At 29.4% G+C, this 25,090-nt stretch overlaps 1 protein-coding gene across 17 annotated transcripts in view; it reads left to right on the top strand.

Annotated features, from left to right (window-relative positions):
* The window catches only part of mbl (splicing regulator muscleblind), a 734,546-nt gene that overhangs the window by 410,672 nt on the left and 298,784 nt on the right, over positions 1 to 25,090 (top strand). For all 17 annotated transcript variants that reach the window (XR_012755086.1, XM_075355747.1, XM_075355740.1 and 14 more), the window contains one exon: positions 19,053 to 19,595. Coding sequence is in view for 16 of the 17 variants with exons in the window: in XM_075355747.1 (XP_075211862.1) it covers positions 19,410 to 19,595 (186 nt within the window). In the remaining variant the exon portion in view is untranslated. The remainder of the gene's footprint in view (positions 1 to 19,052; positions 19,596 to 25,090) is intronic.

The following is a 25,090-nucleotide window of genomic DNA, read 5'->3' as shown; positions in this document are numbered from 1 at the left end:
AAGAATTTACAAGAGAGATATCATACTTGAACATATTGAAAGCCGATTTGTAAAATAATAATTTGTCTTCCATAATTGTTGTAAATAGCCTTTTTGTTTAATGTTTCATTACTTTCCTTTGCATATGATTGTGTGGTTAAAGGAATTAGCAATCTTACCCTGTTGTCCAGTATTCCTTCCATTTGTCTTTAAATTTTGTGTAACATATATTCTTGTCTAGATAACGCTATAGCTCTAGAAGGGAAAGTATTTTAATCGGTCCAATTTAGGCATCTGCGGTTTTCACCGGATCTTGACGTTTAGACTCTTAAGGAACCCAAAAAACCGGATGAAAATTTTCTGGGTATTAATGTTCGTATGTAATGTGTACGTTCGGTATTGGCCTCTAAATCACCTTATATCTCCAGAACTACTGGATCGATTTTGACCAAACTTGATCAGATTACTTCTGTATATGGGGCATTGATGTCATCAAATTTTCAACTGAAAAGGTCAAAGGGATGAGGCTGTAGTGCAAGATCATTCTCAGTATCACGAAATTTTGCCTAATTAAGGTCATATTTTTCTTAGGTACATTTGTTAACGAACGTAAATATACCGTTTTTATAACAGTTTGGTAAGAAAATCCAAAAATATTATAAATTAAAATTTTTAATTAATATTAAATAATTAGATATTTCACCAAATCTATTATTTTTATTTAATATTACTTCTAATTTTATATCACTAATAATTTTTTTTATTTTTTTTATTAGCAATGAATTATTATTTACCGTAAAACCTTTTTTACAATCACGGATTAATAATTATTAAATCAATATATTTAAATTTAAAAAAAGGAAAATTAAAAAAAATTAAAAAAATAAAATAAAAGGAGATGAAATCTGATTCGAACCGATGTGCCTTCCCTTTAACTTTATTTCTTTAATTAGAATTATAATTTTTATTTCGATTGCAATCAAAAAGGGATGTGCACCGCTAGAGGTTACAACAGTGCTAAATCCAAAATTTCATCATCCTACGGCTAATCGTTTTTGAGTTATACATATGTACGTACAGACGTCACGCCTAAACTAGTCAAAATGGATTCAGGGATGATGAAAATTGATATCCCCGTTGAAATCTGAAAACTGAAATGTTTCGTGATCACAATTCTTCTTTAACTTCATACAAGGATGTAAAAACATATGAATGAATGAATGTATTTTTAACTTTTCATTCCATTTCCTGTTTCATTTAATTTTCTTTGATTTATTGTTGTTTATTTTTGTATTAAATTTTTTATGTTAAAAAGAAACTTTTCTTTGAAAAGTTGTTGAAAATACTTTGTTATTGTTTAAAGTTTTTGTAAAAGAGTTATAGTTTCCGTATATTGAATTACATCGCCAATTTTTCTATTTTTTGTTGCATGTTTATTTTTTACCATATAAAGAATACTAGTGAATATTTCTTAAGCTAAACGATTTTTTTTGATACTTAAACGCATCATAACTATTCTGGTGATGGATTAGAATACTTCGTCTGTTCACCGATGGATTTTTAATTTCTTGATACTGCTATCTTGGATGAAAATTCCTCGATCTTTGGGTAGATTACAAGCAACACGATTTTCTTTGAAAAATATTTGTTTTGATTGTAGAATTTATTGTAGTGAAACTTGAACAATAAGAAAAAAAAAAGAAGCTTTTGGAATGTGTAGTTGTAGGGGGATGTAAAAAATTAGTTGGATTAAGACGTTTTAGGATGATTAGAAGAGGAGAGAAATTTGTAGGAGAGTCTTAAAAAGAGCCGAACTAGGATGTATTAAGACGTGTAAGTTCAATTTTGTGGTAAAGAGACAATTAAAAAGTAAAAAACTGTAGAGAAAGACAAAACTGGAACATGTAAAACAGGTAATTAAGGATGTAGTAAATATGTTGAGTTAAAAGATAACCACAGACAGGAAGAAATGACAATTCATAACAATTGAGAAACTATTACAATACGGACGTAGTTACTTAGACTTAACTTTAATTTTTAACGAATCATTAAAATGGCAATCAATTTTATATATATATAATTCAGTTATGGTAGCTTTATAATTTTAATCATAATTAATTCCTCTTGAAGATGGCAGAATAGCCGAAAGCGCTCGAGGAAATTAGGCTGGAATTTTGTAAGCTGTTTTTTAAAATTATATATACCAAACGGTGCCATGTTCGAAAAACAAAATTAGAAAGAAATGAAAAGGAATTGTACCAATCAGTTGATTGATGACTCCAAAGAAGACGGAAGAATCCCTACTGTCTGGAGGGGTCTTACAGTCCGTGAAATGAACTTTTTTATGCGTCGACTTTTACTATCCTGAGAATAAAGTAATTATAGAGCCAGCCTTAGCAAGATCTAATAGAAACTCCTCTGTCCGGTAAGTAAGAGTAGTAACTGAAATAGGTACACAGTTAAGTCTTCTTAATTCCTCTTTAATTGTAAAATTCATTCAACATGAATGTGGTTAAATCAAGAGCAAATATATTCAAAGAAAAAAATATTTTAATGATATTTAAACGAATATTAGTCTACGTAGGTTTCCTCAGGTTGTCTCGTATGTTTCTGTTTTTTTTTTTATATTTTTTGTTAAACTAATTTTTTTACTAAGTCAAGGCTATTGCATCACCTACTGAATGTATTTGCAAGATTTTTGTTTCGTAGAGGAACGTTTTTTCTCTAATGTTCTCTAAATGTTTTTAACTAGATTTCATAAAAAACTTTTTTTAATGGGTACAATGAATCGACTTCCGGAAAATTTCGACATATCTTCGCGTTTCACATCCGACACATACATATACATTTATTTCACTTTCTTGTAGACACGATATATACCGTAATTTTGCGCCAATCACTTTCAAATTGATACATAAAATATAACGACCAGAAATCTCAGTCCAGTTCATTAATGGGCAAAATCGGACCATGGGAGTAGAAATAGGAGGGGCTTTTTTGAAAAAACAAAATATCGCTATAACTTTCTTATTAAGTAAAATATCGAACTCAATTAAAGTTCTTACTTTTCTTTGGATAAGGGCCTAAAACTTACCTAAGGTTTTTGATATCACCAACCATTGGCCCAGGGGGTGGAAAAAATGTGGTTTCGAAGACAAAAATCATACCTCCCTGAATAGGCAGAGTATATAATCTGTTATAAGTGGTCGTTAGTCCTCTAAACATTACCTAAAACTTTTCTGTGAAACAATTTTTGATATGACCAACCATTACGGCAAAGGGATGACCAAAATGTTGCTGGAATTCTAAGAAGATGGGGCTTGTAGTATGCTAAAAGTGTGAAACTTATTTTCACATGCAACCATTGTCGTATTGAGTAAATTTGAAGTTTTTCTTAACTTTACGGTGGAAATTTTTTTTATCCCCTACTCTTAGCACCGATGAAATCTACCTCCGCTTTCCGGCGTGCCAAAAGGAATGTCTTTTTTTTAATAAACGGTTTAAAAAGAGGAAGATATTTATAAACCAAAAATTTACATTATTCATGGTTATCGATTTGAATTTTTTTTTCATTCATTTTTGTTTATTATTGGATATTTGTGGTATGTATGTTTTATATCGCTTGTAATTCTGATATTCTATGTATTTTCAAGCAAAAATTGAGGAAAAATACTTTGAAAAACATAGGGTAAAATAAAAATGGTATTCCCTTATATCAAATAGCCTTAGGCCAATCTTGCTAGCACTCGTTTTACTGGATTACTTTTTTTTCCATGAACACAAGTCTTTTGCCATCAGATTTATTTCGAGTAGTTCTGTCTTCGTAAGGTTATTTTTAAAATAACTTTTGAGCTGTTAAAATTTTTAATAAAAATAAAATTATAACTTGTAACTTTAAAAAATAAATAAAACCAACTTAAAAAAAGTTTTAAAAATTAAACAGTTATCCTTATTAATTCTTCTTTAAAATTAGATTTTTAAACGTCAACGAAACATTAAATAAGAACTGTTACCAATAAATTATTAAATCCTAATTTTTTGAAAATCACTATTAAGCAACAATTTAGCAAACAATTTCAGAAATACTGGATTTTGGTTTAGTTTTAATTCGGTTTAATTTATTTATGTAATTTAATCTACTGATTGTAAAATACATGAAACATGCTGTAATTTTGAAATCTATATTATGTAAAATAAAATAAAATGTCGTTGGCAGTTTTTCACTACAGGTTTAAGAATTCTTGTAATATTTTTTTTTCCGGTCAACATTAGCGCTGTAGCTCTATAAGGGGACGTATAATCAGTTCAGTTTGAGTATACGCGGTTTCCACCTGATCTTGAAGTTTTGTCACCTAAGGAACCGGATGGAAATTTTACCTGATGTTAATGTTCGTATGTACGTGTGTGTTTGGTTTTGGCCTCTAAATCACCTTATATCTCCAAAACTACTGAACCGATTTTAACCATACTTGGTCAGATTACTTCTATTTATGGGGCATTGATGCCATTAAATTATCAACTTAAAGGGACAAGGGGGTGAGGCTGTAGAGTAAGGTCACCCTCAATTTCTCAAAATTTCGCCTAATTAAGGTCATATTTTTCTTAGGAACATTTGTTAACAATTTTAAAAAAATATTTAAATAACAACTTTTGCAAAATCTCACCCCCCAACCCAAAAAATGCTGTTGTAATTGTCTGACATCACATGTGAATAGTAGAATTAAATAAATGTATATTTAAAGTGTAAAGAAAGTAACTCGGTCTGGCTGAGTCTCAGACTCGATCGCCCAGTTGACTCGATAACTGTTGCGGTAAGCCTCGTGGCTACACCAGTCTGTCGACCGTATCAGCGAAATTTGTTCTATGTAAGTTGTCAAATTATTATTAGTTTAGTTAGTGCTAACCGTCGCCGTTAGTACCGCCACTCCGTGGAAATTAAATACGGTATGCGCGCGCGCTTTAGTTAAAGTCATTGAATTCAATAAACGAAAAAATACTATATTTAAATAAAATGATAAATATTTTAAATTATGTGTTTAAGCCGTGCATACGAAACAACCCACAGTTGTAGGACTTTTCCTGGAACGCGGTTTTAGCCGCGCGACGGAAAGTCCTGCAACTATACTGTCAGATTTGTTTATTTTAAATCCTGTGGAGCGTATATTCTATTAGTAAAACGCTGTATCCATTTATATCGCTGTAAATTACGATCGCGTATAGATTCCCTAATAATGTTTGGTTTTTCATCTTCACACAAGTGTTGTTGACTCGAGTAAGTATATAACAGTGATTTTATTACTTTAAAGTAAAATTGATATAATTATATATATATATATATATGTAGTACCATAAAAATTAAAGAATTTTTTATTTCCATGTAATAATCTTTATAAAGAATTATAACGTTCATCAGTAGTATTTTACATTTTATAGAGCGTTTTTCTTTTAATGTAAAATTAAAACTTCATAACAATACAGATTAATTGTTTGCTTAAAATTGAGTTTAAAATATTCTCACAAGTAATTTCTTTTTATTTGAAAACCGGTGGAATATTATTATTGTATTACAAACTACGCGTATAGCGTATATTACTTTTCAAAGTAATAAGTGAACGACCCTCAATGGAAAATACCCTTTTTAAAAAAAATGATTGTTTACTAACCTGATTAACCAGTTCTGCATTCTAATCATCCTCTCTATTTTTAAAAGATTTCTCTGGCTTACATGAATTGCTGCCTGCAAAGGTTTTAACAGAATTTTATTTTATATATACTTTATTTATTTTTTTATTTTTTTCATTGTAATTATAATCATATAAATGTGTTATAAATTTATTTTATAAGAGCTCTCCTTTGCTTGAATGATAATAATCAGAATAAAGTTTCGTATTTCATAATAGTAATTGTTTATTTTATTATTTATATTTATTTATTTTTCTATATTATGTAAATTATTATTAGGAATAGGATTACGAGGTAATATTTTTAAATTCATAGTTTAGAAAATGTTTTAACAATAAAAATGTTTCCATAATCTTTTTATTAACACGATTTAAAAAAAATTGCTGTATTCGTTTTATCATATGTAGATTGTAACAAGAATTAAAAAAAAACTTCAGTTGAATTCAGTGATGTATGCATTTCTTTAATAATATATGCCATATTTTATGGTTTACCAAAATATGTCCATGTTTCGCGTTAGTTATCGCGACATGATAACGGGTGAAAAAATATTTTGAGCCGATGATACGTGAGAATTTCTTTATTGAGTGGTGTAATTATTATTATTATTATTATTATTAATATTCTGTTTCCTACTATTCAATATTGCTTTATCTGAAAGTAATAATGTCCATTATACAACTATTCCCTATCGTATACAGAGTGGCGGTGCATTTATTTCTGTGAAGAAAGTAAGCACAACATTTCTCTCCTTTTTTTAAAGAGCTTAATATGGACTGCACTTTATTCTTGGAAATGACCATCCCATTTTTATGAATGAATGTTTCTTATTAGTTCATTTACATTTGTTATTTGTATGACACCTCATTTTTTCTGTTTAGCCTTACGGAACCACCGTAAGATATTATTCAGTGGATGATTTGTATGAATGTAAATAAAGTGTAATCTTGTACAATCTCAGGTCGACCACTCCTGAGACGTGTGGTAAATTGAAACCAAACCACCAAATAACACCGGTATCCATGAACAATTATTCAAATCCGTATAAAAGTAATTAACTGCCTTTACTAGAATTTGAACCTTAGAACTCTCGACTTCCAAATCAGCTGATTTCGGTAGTCACGTTCACCACTAGACCAACCCGGTGGGTTTTTGTGTGACACCATATTAATATGTAACGTGAGAATGAAAATCATTCGTGTATCACTTTTTGCGCAGTTACGGTATTTAGAATGCCGAAACTATGTACAATTTTTTTTGTTTGAAAGCAGTCTTTTTTTTTAATATCTATTTTTATTCCCAGAGATTTGTAATTAAAAAGTTGGAAACTATAAATTATTGTGTCCTGTAATAACGAAGTATTCTAGAACAATAATTTACGTTAAAAAACGAAATTCTTAATAAAAATAAGTTCTACTTTTTCTTAAATATTTTGTTTCCTTTTAATTTATCTAAAAATTCCGTTCCTTAGTTATTAGTTTCATCCAAGTAATAATTTTATTATTATAAACCTTTTTATGTATCTTATATAAAGAAATAATTATTTATCTATTATTATTTATTTTCTTTTTTTAGAATTTGATTTCTTTGTACATGTTTTTACGATTTGGATACGGCTGTTTGTCGTAAAGTATCAAGATTGTATTTTGGTTTATTTGGCGGTCAAGGTAGGTCTTCTGTTAACTGCTTTTTGCTGGGGTCCTTAGAGAATTGGACACTCTGTGGTCGCATGCTTAATACGCTTCTGCTTGCTTTCCATAACCACAGAAACCGAATTCGTAAATTGATTATTCGATTCCTTGAATTTATTGTACGTATGTGTGACCAATTGAAAATATCCATAAATTTTATTCAGTGGTACTTTTTTCTTTTTTTACAAATAATTAATAAAAATTTATTTGTATTTTCATTTTATTGTATATTAAATGATATTTTCTGTTTTTTGTTTTTTTGCTTAACATATACTCTTAAGAAATTGAAAACGGAGGGTAATTTAGTGGATATAAAAATAGTTAACGAACGAAAGCACGTTGTTAACTGTATATATAATATTTTTTTAAAAAAAAATCGTTAATTTCCGGTAAAAGAAACAGTTTTAGGGATGCTAATTGGGGTGGGGATTAGTTTTTTTAAAAACATTTTTAAAATTGAGAGTTTTAAAGAAATTTAGACTTCAGCTGTTGGAATAATTTTTGTGAACTAATATATGTCCAGAACCTCTTTTTTGTCTAGATGTTAGTTTCATTCAAAATTCTTTTTATATGAAATAATATTTTATAAAATTATTATTTTTACGTAATAATGTGAAATTATGACAACCTTCTATTATTTTATTTTTTTATAATTAACTAGCATCCTCGTCGCGGCTTCATCCGCGCTGTATTGTTATTTGCGTTTCTCGTCGCGGTTTTCCGTCTAGCCAAGGGGCTCTACTCCTTGGACCCTCATATGCTTGAATGATTATGATAAATAAAAATAAAATCCTGTAAATTTGTAAAAAAAAAAACTGATTGTATTTTCTTCAAAGTAACAGTTCGGCCAGTTTAGGACCCGCTAATTGGTTTTTAGATTTCCCAACGCAGCTTCGCGAAATACATAATTTGAATTACAAACATAAATTATCATCATGATATTACCAAATTTCATAATAATAGATTCAGTAGCGGTAGCATAAAACGAACTCACCGGGTTGGTCTAATGGTGAACGCGTCTTTCCAAATCAGCTGATTTGGAAGTCGAGAGTTCCAGCGTTCAAGTCCTAGTAAAGTCAATTATTTTTACACGGATTTGAATACTAGATCGTGGGTACCGGTGTTCTTTGGTGGTTGGGTTTCAATTAACCACACATCTCTCAGGAATGATCGAACTGAGACTGTACAAGACTACATTTCATTTACACTCATACATATCATCTTCATTATCCTCTGAAGTATTATCTGAAAGGTAATTACCGGAGGCTAAACAGGAAAAAGGAAGGTATCATAAAACGGCAAAATTGAAAAAAAAATATTTGTTTTTTTTTCGTTAAAATATTAAACTCAAAAAACTCGAAAATAGTTTTTGGGTATTTATTGAAGAGTACCTAAACTCAAATCGAGAATATCTTGTTTAATATAGTCAGAAATGAGGAAAATTTTCAATAATTGTTTAAAATTTTATTTATCTTTTTCAGCTCTTTCAAAATCTAAAAAAAAAATCTAAGACTCTGTTTTTAGTATTCACTTTAAGATTATACACACCAAAAATGAAGTTGATATCTTCATTTGAAACTGAGAATCCAAAAAAAAAGTAAACCTCATTGTTACTCCATTTTAACCCTTTATACTCCGAATTTCAAAAAATCCTTTTTTTAGTGTGCATTTACACTGTAAACAAAACGTGTACACCAATTTTCATAAATTTATCTTCAGTAGTGTTTGCTGGACAGTGATTATCAATCGCTCAATGAAGTGTTCTTTTACATATGTAGATTGTGTGCTGGTTGATAATGTTTTCTTTACGTGATTTCTATGATCAATCCAAACTCTGCGTTGGTAATCCTTTTTTATGCCCGATTTATTACTGATGTCATTTATGTAATTTATAATTTATTAGAATTAAATATTTATCTGTAATTTTTTACCTTCTAAGTTTAAAATAATAGAAAAATTATTTTATTAGCCATCTTTTTTGGTTTTATTTACTTTATTTTTTTTATATTAAGAAAAATATATTGCTTCACAAAAACTTAAAATAGAAAAAATTATATATATTTATCAAGTTATTAAACTAATCAATTTTATTTATATTTTCCTGTAAAACTAAACATTTATTAATTTTTCTGTTAATTTGTTCTCTACCTCTTATAGGGGTTGGAAGCTATTCTATAACTGATAATGCTTTACTTTACTAAAAAAAAAGAACATCGGTAATGCATAACTGTCCCGGCTATGCCGTAAAGTTACGTAAATCATTTGTGAAAATTTGGGAGCTCCCCGTCAAGGGGAGATTAAATTATTTTTATTAACTTTATTGTTTAACAGGATATCTTTCAACATAAAAATTTTAATAATACAAATTTTTTATTTTATTTTGAGGGCTCTTATTCATATTCAAAGAGAAGGATCAGGTAAAATTTATTTTTAAGAAAACAGTCCCTAAGTAGTAAAAATAAATCAGACCATTGGGGTGGAAATGGGAGGGAGGGCTTTTTAGGAAAAACAAAATATCGCTATAACTTTCTTATTAAGTAAAATATAAAATTCGTTTAAAATTCCTAGTATTCTTTGGATAAGAGTTTAAAACTTTTTTAAATAAAGTTTTTTGATATCACCAATCATTGACCCAGGGGGTGGAAAAATTAGGGTTTAGAAGACAAAAAAAATCATACGTCCCTTAATCGGCACAGAATCGAGTGACCAACCCTTACGGCAAGGGATGACCAAAATAAAAAATAAAAAACAAAATATCGCTATAACTTTCATATTAAGTAAAATATCGTTTTCGTTTAAAGTTCCTACTGTTCTTTGGATAAGGGCCTAAAACGTATCTAATTAAAGTTTTTTTATAATACCAACTGTGGTCCAGGGGTATTGAAAAAATGCGGTTTCGAAGACAAAAATGAATCATACCTCCCTTAATAGGTCCAGTATCGAATCAGTTTAAAGTGGTCGTTACTCCTGTAAGCATTACTTTAAACTTTTGTTTGAAACAATTTTTTATATGACCAACCCTTACGGCAAAGGTTGCTGGAATTGTAAGAAGATGGGGCTTGTATGCTAAACATGTGAAATTTTTTTTCACATGCAACTATTGTCGTATTGAGTAAATTTGAAGTTTTTCTTAACTTTAAGGTGGAAATATATTTTATCCTCTTCTTAGCACCGGTGAAATCTACATCCGCCTTCCGGCGTGCCGAAAGGGATTTTTTTTAGATTTTTTACAGTTTTTTAAATCAATTTTTTTGATTCTCAAGGAACAAAACTTAAAAAACACCCAATTTTTTTAGATTTACTTTTTACCGATATATATTGTTTGTCCTTATAGCTATAGGTGTTGTATAATCATATATCGCTATAACAGGGGAAGTAAAAATGTACCATAATTTAAAGAAAAACGGTCTCTGGTTCAACTTGAATTGAAATAGTAAAACTGCTAACGGTTTTTACTGTTTGCATAAATTTTATTACACTGTAGGAGTATTACATTTTATTTGAACTGTTATTATTTATTGATAAATTAGAAATACATATCACTAATTTCAAAAACAAAAATGTTTATTATCTATTTTCGTCCATTAGAGAAAAAGTAATAGAATTATAATGTAACTTTTTTTGAAGTAAGAGTAAAAAAAACCGCCTTTTGCTTTTGTCTATGACTGGATTTCTCAATTTAATTTGATTACACCTGAATATATCCGAATAATTTTCGAACTTGTATTGTAAAACTGTTTTTTATTATTATTTTTTTACAATGCAGGATTATTTTATTACAGATATATTTCTTTTCTGATTTTATTTTTTATTAGTAACATTATTAATGTTATACATTTATATATTTGTTAATTTATTGTTGTTTTGATTTTTAGAGATAAATACTGGATAATTATTTGGCTTGTAATATTTATCATTACCATTTCCGAATGTGTTATCCGATAATGAATTTCTATTGAATAGTTAGTACATGTATTGTGTGATAAAATATAAATGATACGTTACTGGTCTTGTTTGAATTCAGATATATATTTTATTAACATCATTTTGCTTTTTACAACTTTTTTCTGCTTCATGTTTAAACTCTGTTATGTAGCGTACACTTATTTTATTAACGTGCTTTTTATAGTTTCGTTCACTACGTTCCTGTTACACGAATACCATAGCATATTATGTATTGTAATGCATTATTATTATTATTATTATTGTAATGTTATAAAATTTATGATATTCATTTTGTTTTTATTTCTTTAAGTTTAGGCCCTAGAACATTAAAAATTAATAAAATAAACTTTGACGCATTCTGTAGTATTTATGAATGCATCTGTTAGTTTCTGTTTTGTTTAACATATCTGGAACGGGGAAGAAATTCTGATTTAATGTGACTTTTTTTGTCTTCAGCCATTTAACTGGTTTGCTGCAGCTCGCCAAACTTCTCTGTCTAGTGCCAGTCGTTTCATTTCGGTATACCCCCCCTACATCCCTAACAAAGTTCCCTCAGTGAATTGAAGTCATACTGATATTTTTAAGGCGTTATATAAAGGATAAATCTAATGATTTCTTATGTCTTTTGATCTGGAAAACGGAATAAAAACAGGTCCCAAACTTTATCTCCTGTAGTTTTCATGATATCCAAAGTAAAACAGAAAAATTCGGTGACGAAAAACAGGGTTTTTTTTAGATTTTTTGTACAATAACTTTGTTAAAGACTAATGAATGCGTAAATTTTGTTATGAAAACTTATAGGGAATTTAATTCTTAGAATACTGATGTAATAACGTCTTTTTTCTTTTAGAAAAAAGACCTGTTTAGCCTCAGGTAATTACCTTTCAGGTATTACTTCAGAGGATGAATGAGGATAATATGTATAAGTGTAAATGAAGTGTAGTCTTGTAAAGTCTTAGTTCGACCATTCCTGAGATGTGTGGTTAATTGAAGAAGAACAAGAACAAGAACCCAACCATCAAAGAACACCGATATCCACGATCTAGTATTCAAATCCGTGTATAAATAACTGACTTTACTAGGACTTAAACGCTGGAATTCTCGACTTCCAAATCAGCTGATTTGAGAAAACGCGGTATAATAACGACTGCAAAAAATAAAAATCAACTTTTAATTCAGCTTAATTCAAACTAAACGCGGCTGCAGTTTAACGAACTTTCAGAATATGCTGGCAGAATAAACGCCAGGAGGTTCATTCTTCAAATATCCTGTACGTTAAGAATTTTGTAATGAACATAATTAGTATTTTTTTTCTCAGAAAAGGATTTTTCAATCCATACAGAAGTAAAATAAAAAAAAAAAATAAAAATATTTTAGGTAAGGTAATTTATATCAATTGTTTTTATAACTGTACGTAAACTGAAAAGTAGTTTTTACGAAGTACAATTTTGTTAATTCAGTTGATGGAATGCTTTTTACTGGACCGTTTATTATTATTCAGTTATTTAATAATTAATTGTAATACGTCCTTCTTTTTTTAATCCTTATGAGATAACTACGAAATAACGTAAATTTATAATTAAGTTGAAAATTAAACTTTTAATTTTTTTTTTTTTTTGCTATAGTTAATCTCGGATTAGGTTTGGCAATGAAAAATAAATAAAGTTTCCAGTTTATTTGCTTATGTAAATCTATTTCGTTTAGGAGTTTTAAATTAAAAGTTGTTAAAAAAGTTAACCTTTTTTTTTAAATACTCTGTATTTCGTACTGCACAATCTATTGCCGAATTAGCTTTATCTCTTAGTAACTGTTTTATTTATTCATAGGCCTATATAACTAACTGTCTTTGATTTACAAACAGTAAATAAAATATTATTTTATGTGTACATAAAAATTCTATGTGCAATTACTTATTATTCGGCGCAGTTTGAGTTAATTTTGTAGTTGTTTTATGTGGACGAACGCGTGTGTTATTAAACAGAGAAATAAACTATAATGACAGCCGACTGGAACTGGTAAATATGTTTCAGTACTTTCATAATAAATAAATCTTTATTCTGATCGTAACGTAAAAATACATTTTATAGATAGAACACGTCACGCCAGTATAAGATAAATTATAAATGTAAAAACAGATTATAAGATAAAAAAATGAATGTTTAAAGTGCATAGTAAGTATTAAAATTCAAACGTGAAATAATGGTAACGTATACACATTAAATGTGTAGCATTATTAAAAAATAATTTACAATTCAAAAACCGCTGTTGAAAATCATTTTCACCGATTATTTTTGTAGGTGTTGAGTGGGATGAGGTAAATTATGTTTTTTTTTTTAAATTAGTGTTATTTAAAAATTCATTAACTGATTAATATTGAAATTCTTTTATTCTGTTTTAAATAAACCGGTATGAAAATTTTTCAAATGGCTCGATATTTATTGGAAATGGAAGCATAATAAGGACCGTTTTCGTAAACCGAAGTTATATTGTTCTGTATCCGAAAGTATCTCTAATGTCCGGTGTGGTAAAGTATGGGTATTGTTATTGCTTAGAATAAGTAACCGTTCTTTTTACCAAAAATTGCACATTCATAAATAAACGTATTCACACGTATTCACACCATAATAAGTTAACGTATTTAATTTCCTAAATATAGGACTGACAGCCCTTTTTTGTATCTTAAAAACTCGTTCAGAATTTTTGAAGCAGCCCCAAGAGATGGCATATTACTTTTAGACCAAGAAATACAGATTTTGAGTTTAATTATAAGATCACAGGAAACCAATTGTATCGCAGTATGTAAGATGGTTTGTAGATCAACATGTATGTGTTTCCAACTCCTAACTTTTTTCTTATTATTATTTAAACAAACTGTAAAGACAAAAATGTGATGTGGACACCACATAATTCCTTGTACGCCTATTAAATTACATATACACAATTTTTGCTGTCCTTCATTTAAGCTTATTTCATTTGAAAGTGAGAAACGATCCTCCAATTCTTTAACAAAGTGGATATTTACGCAGTTGTGCTGTGGTGAACACCACATTGCATCACATTTTTTTGTGGTGTCCGAATCAGCATTTCTATATTATTTAATAATAGTTACTAATTTTGTTTTATATCGCTCAAGTAATTTGGTGAAAATGAGAGGGTGTTGGATCCGTAACCATGAACACATCGGTTTGAATCCGACTTCATATACACATATTTTTTTTTTATTTTTTAATATATATAAATATATAACCTCTGTAAAAATGTTTGAATTAAAATGAAAAGTACATAAAATGTTTTTTCACTAATAACTTTTGATTTTTTCATATTTTTCTTTTTTTTTATTGTTATTATTGAATTATTGTTTATTGTAATTTTTTTTTTGCAATCTGATTTTAATAATTATTAATAAATAAATACATTTAAATTAACAAAAAAAAAAGTTAAAAAAATTTATCTATACGAAGTCAGATTCGAACCCCTTGTAAGATCCAAATATTTCATTAATTAAAATTTCATTCGGCTATAACTCAGGAACCAATGAAAATAAGTACCACTTATGATACATGTCAATGAGGGCTTATTACTGCAGTTAAGAAAAAGTTCAAAATCCAATTTTTTTTTTTATTTGGGCTTTTTTGACACTTTTGGTTCAGTCGATTGCAATCAAAAGGGAAGGTGCACAACTAGATGTTACAACAGTCCTAAATTCAAAATTTTAACATCCTACGGCTAATCGTTTTTGAGTTATGCTAGATTCATACGTACGTACAGACGTCACGACGACACTAGTCAAAATAAATTCAGGGATGGTCAAAATTGATATTTCCGTTTAAATCTAAAAACCGAAATTTTTCGCCATCACAATTTTTACTTTACTTCGTACAAGGAAGTAAAAGAAACGGTTTTTTTCCTTCTAAATTGAAAAGTAATGGAAATCGTAGTACTTTCGTGCTATTTAAAAATAATTACGCCACGTCAAAGAAAATCATAACATTATAGCCTACAATAAGTAAATCAACTCATTAATACTTCATTTTCAAAAATAAATAAATAAATTACTCCATATACATCTTGACAAAAATTAATATAATAAATATTTATATTAATATTTGTAATAACAAATTACCAGAACATATTTCGTTACTATAATAGTAACGTATAATTGGACACGGTGAAAGTCATTTCAAATTAATGGATGTGACTTTGGAATACACTACTTCGGCTGGTGGTGTGATGAGAAGTAGCAGAGTGATTTTAAGATCAGTGGAGGGGATGCCACAGCTCACTATTGACCCGCCTTTTTATATTACATACTCTGTAGTCTTCTCTGTCTATTTTCTAAACGCTCTTTATTTTTAAATATGTTGATATATCTTTGGTTACTGTTTTGTTAGTATTGTGTGATTTAGTGGGATATGTGCTTACACTCCTGTCCGAAGACACTTATTTCTTACTCGGTTTCTTTCAGTTTTTCAATTTATAATATACTACATGACATCTTTATGATACTGTCAGTATGTTATTTAAATTGTTTCAATTATTATTCCTGTTACTTCATTATCTTCCCTCTATTATTAAAATTTCAATTGCGAATTTCTATTCTTAAATTTTTTCTTTTTTCTCTTTTTCTTTAGTTAACTTGTTTAAATCTTAATTAAATTACCTAAAATTATAATTATTAATATGAAGTGCTTAAATACGAATAAAACGAAGTTTTAATGTTGTGTGGGAAGGTAAACAATAAATTGTATTTTAGAATTAGAAAAAAAGTGTAACCTCTAATCTTTTAATTATATAAGGTGCTTTTCTTAATACCTTTATACCTTTTTTTTTATAAAATAAATGTAAGGTAATTTAGACTAAATAGTATTATCTTTACTCGACTTTACTTAACTTTGTGAAGTAATTTACTTTAAGCTGTGATAAAAGTTTAGTGTTATAGAAACCGCGCGGGAAGAAGAATCTGACGTGATTCCTTATAAGGTGTAAAATTATAATATTGGTAATATTACACCTTATATGGTTCCTTGTTTTAATGTATTTAAAAAACATTATTTGTTAAAACAAAAAAAAAACGGCTTTTGAGAGAATTTATCTGTAAAACTCTTATTTATTAACCATGTTATAATATTAAAATATTGATTAACAACACTTGTCTTTAGAACTAGAAAATTGGTTTCTGCTATTCTACATTAAATTTAATCATACCAGTCTTTTTTTAAGTTAAATTTTTATTGAACGTAATGTTGGTACGAGTAGTTAATAAAACTTGACGTTCTAATTGACGGTAAATGGCATTTACGTATAACTTAATGGCTCTGCAACATCTGAAACATTTGAAGGAAGAGCAACTTGAAGATTAAATGGTATAAAATAACTTAAAATATCAAGATATCGTTTAGCGAATCTTTTCTCTTGCATCGGTTAAATTAGCAACAAAGTGTATACTTTGTTGCTAATTTAAGCGAGGTTTTTCTACATTCTGTTGGGCATTTTTAACGTCTAATATCCATAAAAGCAATAATGCATCAAAAATTACTCTATTTTACTAAAAAAAAATGATTTCTTTTTTTTTAATACATAGGCTGAGGTACTACTGTTTACGTACGTTTTTCAGTATGAGCATTATGGTGAGGCATTCTATATTACCCTTTTCCCTTTTCTGCAGGGCCTAGGTAACTTGACAAAAAAGTAAAATTTAGAGTCACTTTGGTGTGATAACGGCCGTACGGTTGGATCATAATTAGATCCACATTTGTACAGCTCATAACACTGCTAAGTATCACAAATAATTCTATCTGTGACTAACATCGGCATAAGCAAGAAGCGGCGGATGTCCTGTAACGAATCAGTGGGAAGGTTAATATCGTACAGTTGGGACTTGTAATGCACGAAAATTACTTGTATTAAAAAAATATGTAACCAACGTGTTTAATCTCTATTATTATTATTATAGATTTTTTCTTATTAACCCACCGGGTTGGTCTATTGGTGAACAAATCGCAAATCAAGTGATTACGAAGTCCAGAGTTCTAACGTTCAAATCCTAGTAAAGGCAGTTTCTTTTATAAGGATTTGAATATAGATCGTGGATACCGGTTTACTTTGGTAGTTTTTTCCTGTTTAGCCTCTGGGAATCACCGTCAGGTATTACTTCAGAGGATAAATGAGGATGATTAGGATCATAAGTGAAGTGTAGTTTTGTACAGTCTCAGGCCGACATTTCTGAGATGTGTGGTCAATCACCAAAGAACACCGGTATCCAAAATCTAGTATTCAAATCCGTATAAAAATAACTGTCTTTGCTAGGAATTGAACGTTGGAACTCTCGACTTCGAAATCAGCTGATTTGCGAAGACGGGTTCACCACTAGATCATTCCAGTGGGTTGTCCTTTGGTGGTTTGGTCTCACTTAAACACACACACACACACACACATCTCAGGAATGGTCGATCTTGAGACTGAACACGACTATATATTTCATTTTCGTTCATCCGTATCATTTTCTGAAGTAATATCTTACGGTGGTTCCGGAGACTAAACAGATAAAGAAAAATTATTTCTTCTTATTGATTTGGATTGATTTTTAGTTCAATTATTTGATTATTTTTCGCTTTATATGTGCATCCGTTAATTTATAATAATATTTAATCGATCGGCTTTCAACATAACGAATTTTTACATAGTCTATAAATATATTTCGTTTTTGTTTGCAGTGAGGGAGCGGAAGTGGTTTTTTTTATATATACAATATAATGTATATATCTGTCTTCAGTTAGAACTAATGAAAAATAGTCCCTGTATAGGAATTAAATATTTTTAAAGTTAAATGGCTTTTTTAAACGATATTATGTTCTATTTTCTTGGTATCGTTATTAATAGTAAAAATAATCAATAGAAAAGTATTAAAATAAAAAGGTTTTTTAGGGTGTAAAGTAAAAACATTGATGAATTCCTCGTCTCGGTAGATAGAAAAAAAGTTGGTCGTTTTATACAGGTTGCCATGTTAAATGTTACTGGAATTATATTGAACAGGATTTATTTTTAGATTTCTTGAAAGAATTCGTGGCAATCATGTGGTAATTTAATGTTAATGCGAAAGTTAATAATTAATTTGGTAATGTATTTAAGCCCCTAAATCGATTATTATTGAAGTTATTTGTTTTTGATGCTACGATTAGTGTATTATGCATAACATATGTACCTTATAGCATTGTATAGTTATTATTATGTGTACTAGTTGTAATAAATTAGCAAAATTTCTTTATTAGAAAAAACCTATTTAGATAAAATCCATTTTTTAAGCTGTGTGTACATTAAGCAAATTAATTAAACTTTTTTTTTTTTTAGATATAAAAGTACAAAATTATTATTTTTTTTAAATATTAGTATTACTTAGACTTAATATATTTAAGTAGTCTAGTAACCATGCATTTTATGTGTATCATAAATTACTGGCCGAGTTACTTGTTTTTCTGTTGAAACAAAAATAACCTGATTCTGCTTTATGCATGCTTATTAATTAAAAGTGGACATGTATTTATATTTTTCTTTTAACACTTAAATGTATATTTGTGTTCATTTCATGTTACTATGTTAGTTTAATTCATACATTTTGTGTGTGTGTGTGTGTGTGTGTGTGTGCGTGTTTTATATACATTAGTGAATGTTGGTGTTAGTATACCGGTAATGCTAAAGAGCACAGTGCATTCAGGAGGGCGCATTCAAATGAGGGTGTTCGTTTGCTTTTTTTTTCAGAGTTATCGTCACCACCACACAGCAGTCACCTCCGCCTTCGCCGCCACGACCTCTAACACCCCTAGCGGAGGAGCATCCAGTCAGTCAGTCAGTCGGACGTAAGAGTCCCCGGGCTACGGCCACCATGCGATAGTCCCTTAGCCTGTCCCTCGCTTCTCTGCTTCGCTTCTGCCGCTTCCCCAGCCCCCTCTCTTTCTATTTCTCTCTCTTTCTTTCTCTCTCTCTCTCTATATCTGTCTATCTCTTTTTCTGTCTACCTCTAATCTATCCGCTCCCCGCCGCGCCCCCGCTGCCTACAGTGCTCTGACGGTGTGATGAGATAAGCGGTTCCAGTGACGAGTAACCTTAGTCACCAGCATGGCCATGGTGAATATGAACAACCTTCTTAACGGCAAGGACTCCAGGTGGCTCCAGCTGGAGGTTTGCCGAGAGTTCCAGAGGAATAAGTGCACTCGTCCAGACACGGAGTGCAAATTCGCTCACCCTCCCGCCAACGTCGAGGTCCAGAACGGCCGAGTGACCGCCTGCTACGATAGCATCAAGGTATTGTATTTGTATATGTTAACTGGCTTTTTCCTTTTTTATTTTTCATTTATTTATTATTTTTTTTTTTTAGCTTTTGCTAACGCTTCAGCGAAGTAAATACCAATCTTGTTGTACGGGGACATTATGTGCTTGGGTAGATAATTTTTTGTGCTTTTTATAATTTTAATTTAATCAAATCTTCACTTACCGAACGTAGTTTAAATAATCAGATTTACCGGATTATTTAAAATTTGTTCCAACGAATTTTAAGTAATCCGTTTGTTTTTTTTTAATATGTATTAGTGTGAAATAGATTTTTCATGTGATTAGTATATTACACGTATTTTTGTGTTGTATTCTTCTACAAGACATTTTATGTGTTTGTGTATGTCCGACATTAAAAAGAAGATCCTGCTTAATTTTTTTTTCATTTAGAATTTATCATATATCTCTTCATCTTTTCTCGAATTATTATGCATTTAATGGTTGTTGTAAATTTATTATGCCATGAAGTCAGTTTATTTTTTTAAATTTATTTAATTATTTACTTAATGTATTCCATGTTAGTATTTAAGTCGGATTGTTGTTATGCATTCAGATTTGGATATCGTTGAAGCGTTAGATAATGGTAATATTTGTTTCGTATATATTTTTTGAATGGAATTAAATAAGATCTATTTATTGTTTAGTTATTACCGAAATTTTTACTTTTATTACGTGTAGTTAGAACATAATAGGTATAACCATATGTTTAATGTTCAATTATTTATTCTTAATAGTAATTTGTAAATCATAAAAAGTTTTATTTGTCAGTATGAACCGCTTGTGTTAACTTTCTTTAAAGCATAATTAGTTTTATCACGGTTTTGGACTGAAAGTTGTTTGTTGTTAGGATAAATTATTTCATAATCCTTTCTTGGGATTATTCAGACTTAAGACAGTAGTGACATGACTCTTACGTATATGCACTTACTTTATCCCTGTTTATGAACTTTGCAGTAATCTGACCGACTTACATTACAGAAGATATGTAATGTATGTAGGTGTACAGAAGATAACTGGTTAAAAATTATTATGGAAAATATTTTCTGATTACTTTTTAGTTGAAATTTTTGTTTAAAATATTTAAATTATTCAGGATTAATTTTATTAATTCTGAAAATTTAATATTAAAGAAATAGTGTAAAGTAATATTTTGGCTAGCCTCAATTTATTTATTGGTATATACGAAATACAGAAGTTTACAATTATTATTTGTTCTCAGTTCACATAAAAAATATTACCCTTTTTTCATGGTTTGCAATTAAAAAAAAAAAATTCGAATATTTTATACTTAATAGAACGAGCAAACTCAAATGAGTACAACTATACTCTTTTTTTGTTTGTTTTTTTTAAGAATATTTATTATGTCTTTAGTTATCCAGTTCACATATTGTGTGTGACGTTGTTGCAAAACTTTTACCGTTTTTTTTTAAACTTATTAAAAAATTAATCATATCTGCCGATTGTCATAATTGACGTCACAGCTCACAAAGATTTTTTTTTTGTGAACATTCAACCATCTTTATTTCCGAATTCGCTTAAAAAATCTTGCTAAGTGGATTTTGTGTATTTTGTATATATAAATTAAAAATTTAATTTTTGTTAATTCTTTAAACCATGTTGTGTAATTTTAGAAATATGTTTGAAAATATTTGTTTGAAGTATAAAGTTTTATGGTAGTGAAAGAGTGATATAGGAAAAACAAAAAGGAAAACAGTAGAGGATTTTGAAATATAATATTACATATTACGAAATTAAGAGATTTTAATTACGACGAGTAGGAGTGAAAATTTAATTATAGATTTCATTAAAATTTGATTACTCAGTTATAGGACTTTCCCGTCACGCGGCTTTTTCCGATGCACGGATTACATGCACATACACACACAACTTAATTTAAATACGTCAGTGCTACACTAGCGCTGCTTGTGGTGATTAGGGATACTATTGATGCAGTATATTACTTACCCAGTAGTTTAGAGTATTTTTTTGGTGGAAATTCGATTTTACAAAAATGTTTTTTGAAAATATTATTTTTTAATTTTAATAAATGTGCCTAAAAAAAAGACTTTAATTAGGGAAAATGTTGAGATATTAAGGGGTCACTTTGCTCATTACCCCCTTAATCCTTCAAGTTGAAAATTTAATGGTATCCATGCCCCATGTACAGAAGTAATCTGGCCAAGTTTGTTCAAAATCGGTTCAGCAGTTCTGGAGTTATAAGGTGATTTAGATTGCGACACTGAACACAAACGTACATACTTAGATCCGGAAAATTTCCATCCGGTTTTATGGGTTTCTTAGATGTCAAAATGTCAAGACCCGGTGTAAACTTCATATGCCCAAATTGAACCGATTAAATTACATGCCCCTCTACAGCTATAGCGCTAGACGGTAAAACAAAGGAAGGATTCAATATTTTTGAAGAGATTTTTGTATCGGAATTTCTCCATTTTATTTAATTTTTTTTTTATCTACTTTTATTGTGGAGACGAACCACGTCTGTTTACATCTAATAATATTAATATTTAGTAATTACTTCAAATTAATGTTCTGACCGCCTGTCCTGGATGTATAAAATAGGTTTATTTATAGTTTAGATAAATTACTTCTAAAATAGTAATTTTCTCTATAAAATAAAAAATTATATTTTTTATAATTGTGATTTTTTTTTTTATTAGAGAAGAAATATTAATTGTGAGAATTTTCTTTTTGCATCATCCATTTTTAGGAAACTTAACTAGTTTTTTTACTTGTTGGTAGTTATTTGTATTAATTTCATTGAGGATAAATCTACAGTATAAAAAATCAAAGTTGTTATCAATGATTAGGTGATTTTTTTTTTCTTTGTTTTAAATTGCTGTAAATTCGTGAATCATTTTTATCGGAAGGTTAAACTGTGCATGAATATCTGATCGTAAGGAGTACAAACTTTTATGTGTATATTAATGAAGTGTTTATGTATCATAATTTCTTAAAAACGAGTTATTTGAAGAAAAAAAATAGACAAAACATCGGGTTCTTTAATTTCTTATATTTATAGGTATAAAATTCGGAATAACTTTTAAATAATTTGATATGAATAATTTAAAAAAAAAAAAAAATTGTTTTTTATCAATATTTTATGCGTTTTCACTGATGAAGTACTTGATCTTAAAATTAGGTTGTAATCTTTCATTGTACGGGTTGAAATAAGTTAATAATTTTGCGTTAATGAGAGTACTAAATTTTCACCATATGGTTGCAGAAGTGTAAATTGTTTTACCATATATATACGCTTTTCTTAGGTGTTTGATTATATATCATAAAAAAATGTATTTGTTGTTAATTAAACGTAATTTAACTTAAGTGTTTTTACGAAATTTTTATTTAATAACGTGAAATTTTATATCTTTTCTCACTTAGTGAAATATTTCGGGAATCAAAGAAATAAAAAAAAATTATTTATTTTTTCTTTGTCTTCAGCCATTTGACTGGTTCAATGCAGCTCTCCAAGATTCCCTAACTAGTGCCAGTCGTTTCATTCCCGTATACCCCCTACATCCTACATCCCTAACAATTTGTTTTACATATTCCAAACTTTGCCTGCTTGCACAACTTTTCCCATCTACCTGTTCCTCCAATATCCATATATTCCAGGATGCCTTAATATGTGGCCTATAAATCTGTCTCTTTTTTTAAGTATATTTTTCCAAATGCTTCTTTCATGATTTTGCCGACACACTTCTTCATTTGTCACTTCTGATTTATCCAGACATCTGATTTTTTACATTCTCCTACTGTACTGCATTTCAAAAGCTTCTAATCTTTTCTTCTCAGGTACTCCGATCGTCCAAGTTTCACTTCCATATAAAGCTACGTTCGAAACATAAACTTTCCTGATGTTTAAATTAATTTTTGATCTAAGCAAATTATATCTTTGGCTTAAAGCTCGTTTCGTCTGTGCTATTCGGCATTGTGTATCGCTCCTGCTTCGTCCATCTTTAGTAATTCTACTTCCCAAATAACAGAATTCTTCTACCTCCATAATCTTTTCTCTCCTATTTTTTTATTTCGTACTTTACGTCGTACTCATTTTTTTATTTCTGCTTCTTTCTTATGTTCTTCGATTATTAATGTTGGAGTTTGGCTCCTGTAAATGTTAGAAAATCGTAAAATTTAATTATAACGTTTTTTTTACCTATAAATCAATTCTGTAACGAGAAAAACTAAAAATTTTAGTTTTGACTTGAAATTATTGTTTTTGCGTAGTATGACCAATATTTTTGGAAATTTTTTCTGTTACATATTAAACGGTAAATAACTTTTTAACGGACTTACATATTAGTTGTCAGGGGGGAGAAGAAATTAGTTATTGAAGCTTTGTTTTATTTTATAGTCAAGTATTGATGCTGTTTTTCCTGTTATCAGTTTATTCGAAAAGAAGGGTTTAGGGAGTTCTTTTCTTTTGAGAAATACGCATTTTGTCGTTTCATTGTAAAGTAAAAGGACGTTTCGCGTCCAACTTCTTTTTTTTTTTTTTTTAAATAAAGTTTCTCAGTTTTACGAAGAGTGTACTTTTCAGCTGTTTTGTAGGGTGGAAAGATTTATTTCTGTTCAGAATCTTATGTAAGGTGGGTGGGTAAATGAGAAGAAAGCTTGCGCAACCGGTTTCTACACCCCGTCGTCCGTTACCCCTGTTTAGACCTCCCCCACGCATCTCATTCTCTATTTTACTCTCCTGTTCGTACTTTATTTCTGGTAAGATGCGATCGAATCTCCTTCCCTCTCAACGGCTCCAACGGATTTCTACTGACGTGACCACTTCTTACGCATTTTGGTTTAACCTGATTTAACTAATGCACCGTTTTAAAAGTATTTCATATATTAATATATAATCATTATTATTTTCATGTAAAATCTAGTTGACAATTATTTTTATTGTTATAAATAGCCTCAAAAAAAACTGGTTCCGTTCTCTACCTTTTTAAACCGAGTTATGAATATTTATGAACCTTATTGCACTATACAATTGTTACTTATTTCAAAAATACTGCTTTATTTAATGTATTAAGGTAAATAATTTATTTTCTCCTAAAAATCTGTATAAATCGAAGTTATTTAATTATACTTTATTGCGTAATTTTATTACATTTATTTACGATTTCCGTGGCGGAGTGTTAGCGTCTTGATCTTTCATCCCGAGGTCCCGGGGTTAGGAATCTCCCGGTCAGGCATGGCATTTTTCTTACGCTACAGAATTATCTAACGCACAAGTTTCAAGCTTATGTGGGATAGAAGAAAGTATGTCTTCTATTAATTTAATCCATTTTCATTTAACTACTAGACCATTTCTTCTCCGTCTTCATCATATTAAATGAGACTGTGTTGTACTAAGTTACCTCATATCGCGCCCGCCTCAGTGGTGCGAATTTGTATCCTTTCATCCGCAGTTTATTTATTAAACAATGAATAACCATAAGAATTGTATT

This window comes from Lycorma delicatula, chromosome 2 (genome assembly GCF_047948215.1).
Source record: "Lycorma delicatula isolate Av1 chromosome 2, ASM4794821v1, whole genome shotgun sequence".
NCBI lineage: Eukaryota > Metazoa > Arthropoda > Insecta > Hemiptera > Fulgoridae > Lycorma > Lycorma delicatula.
Note: the sequence above shows the minus strand (reverse complement) of the source record. Positions and strands in the feature narration are given on the sequence as shown.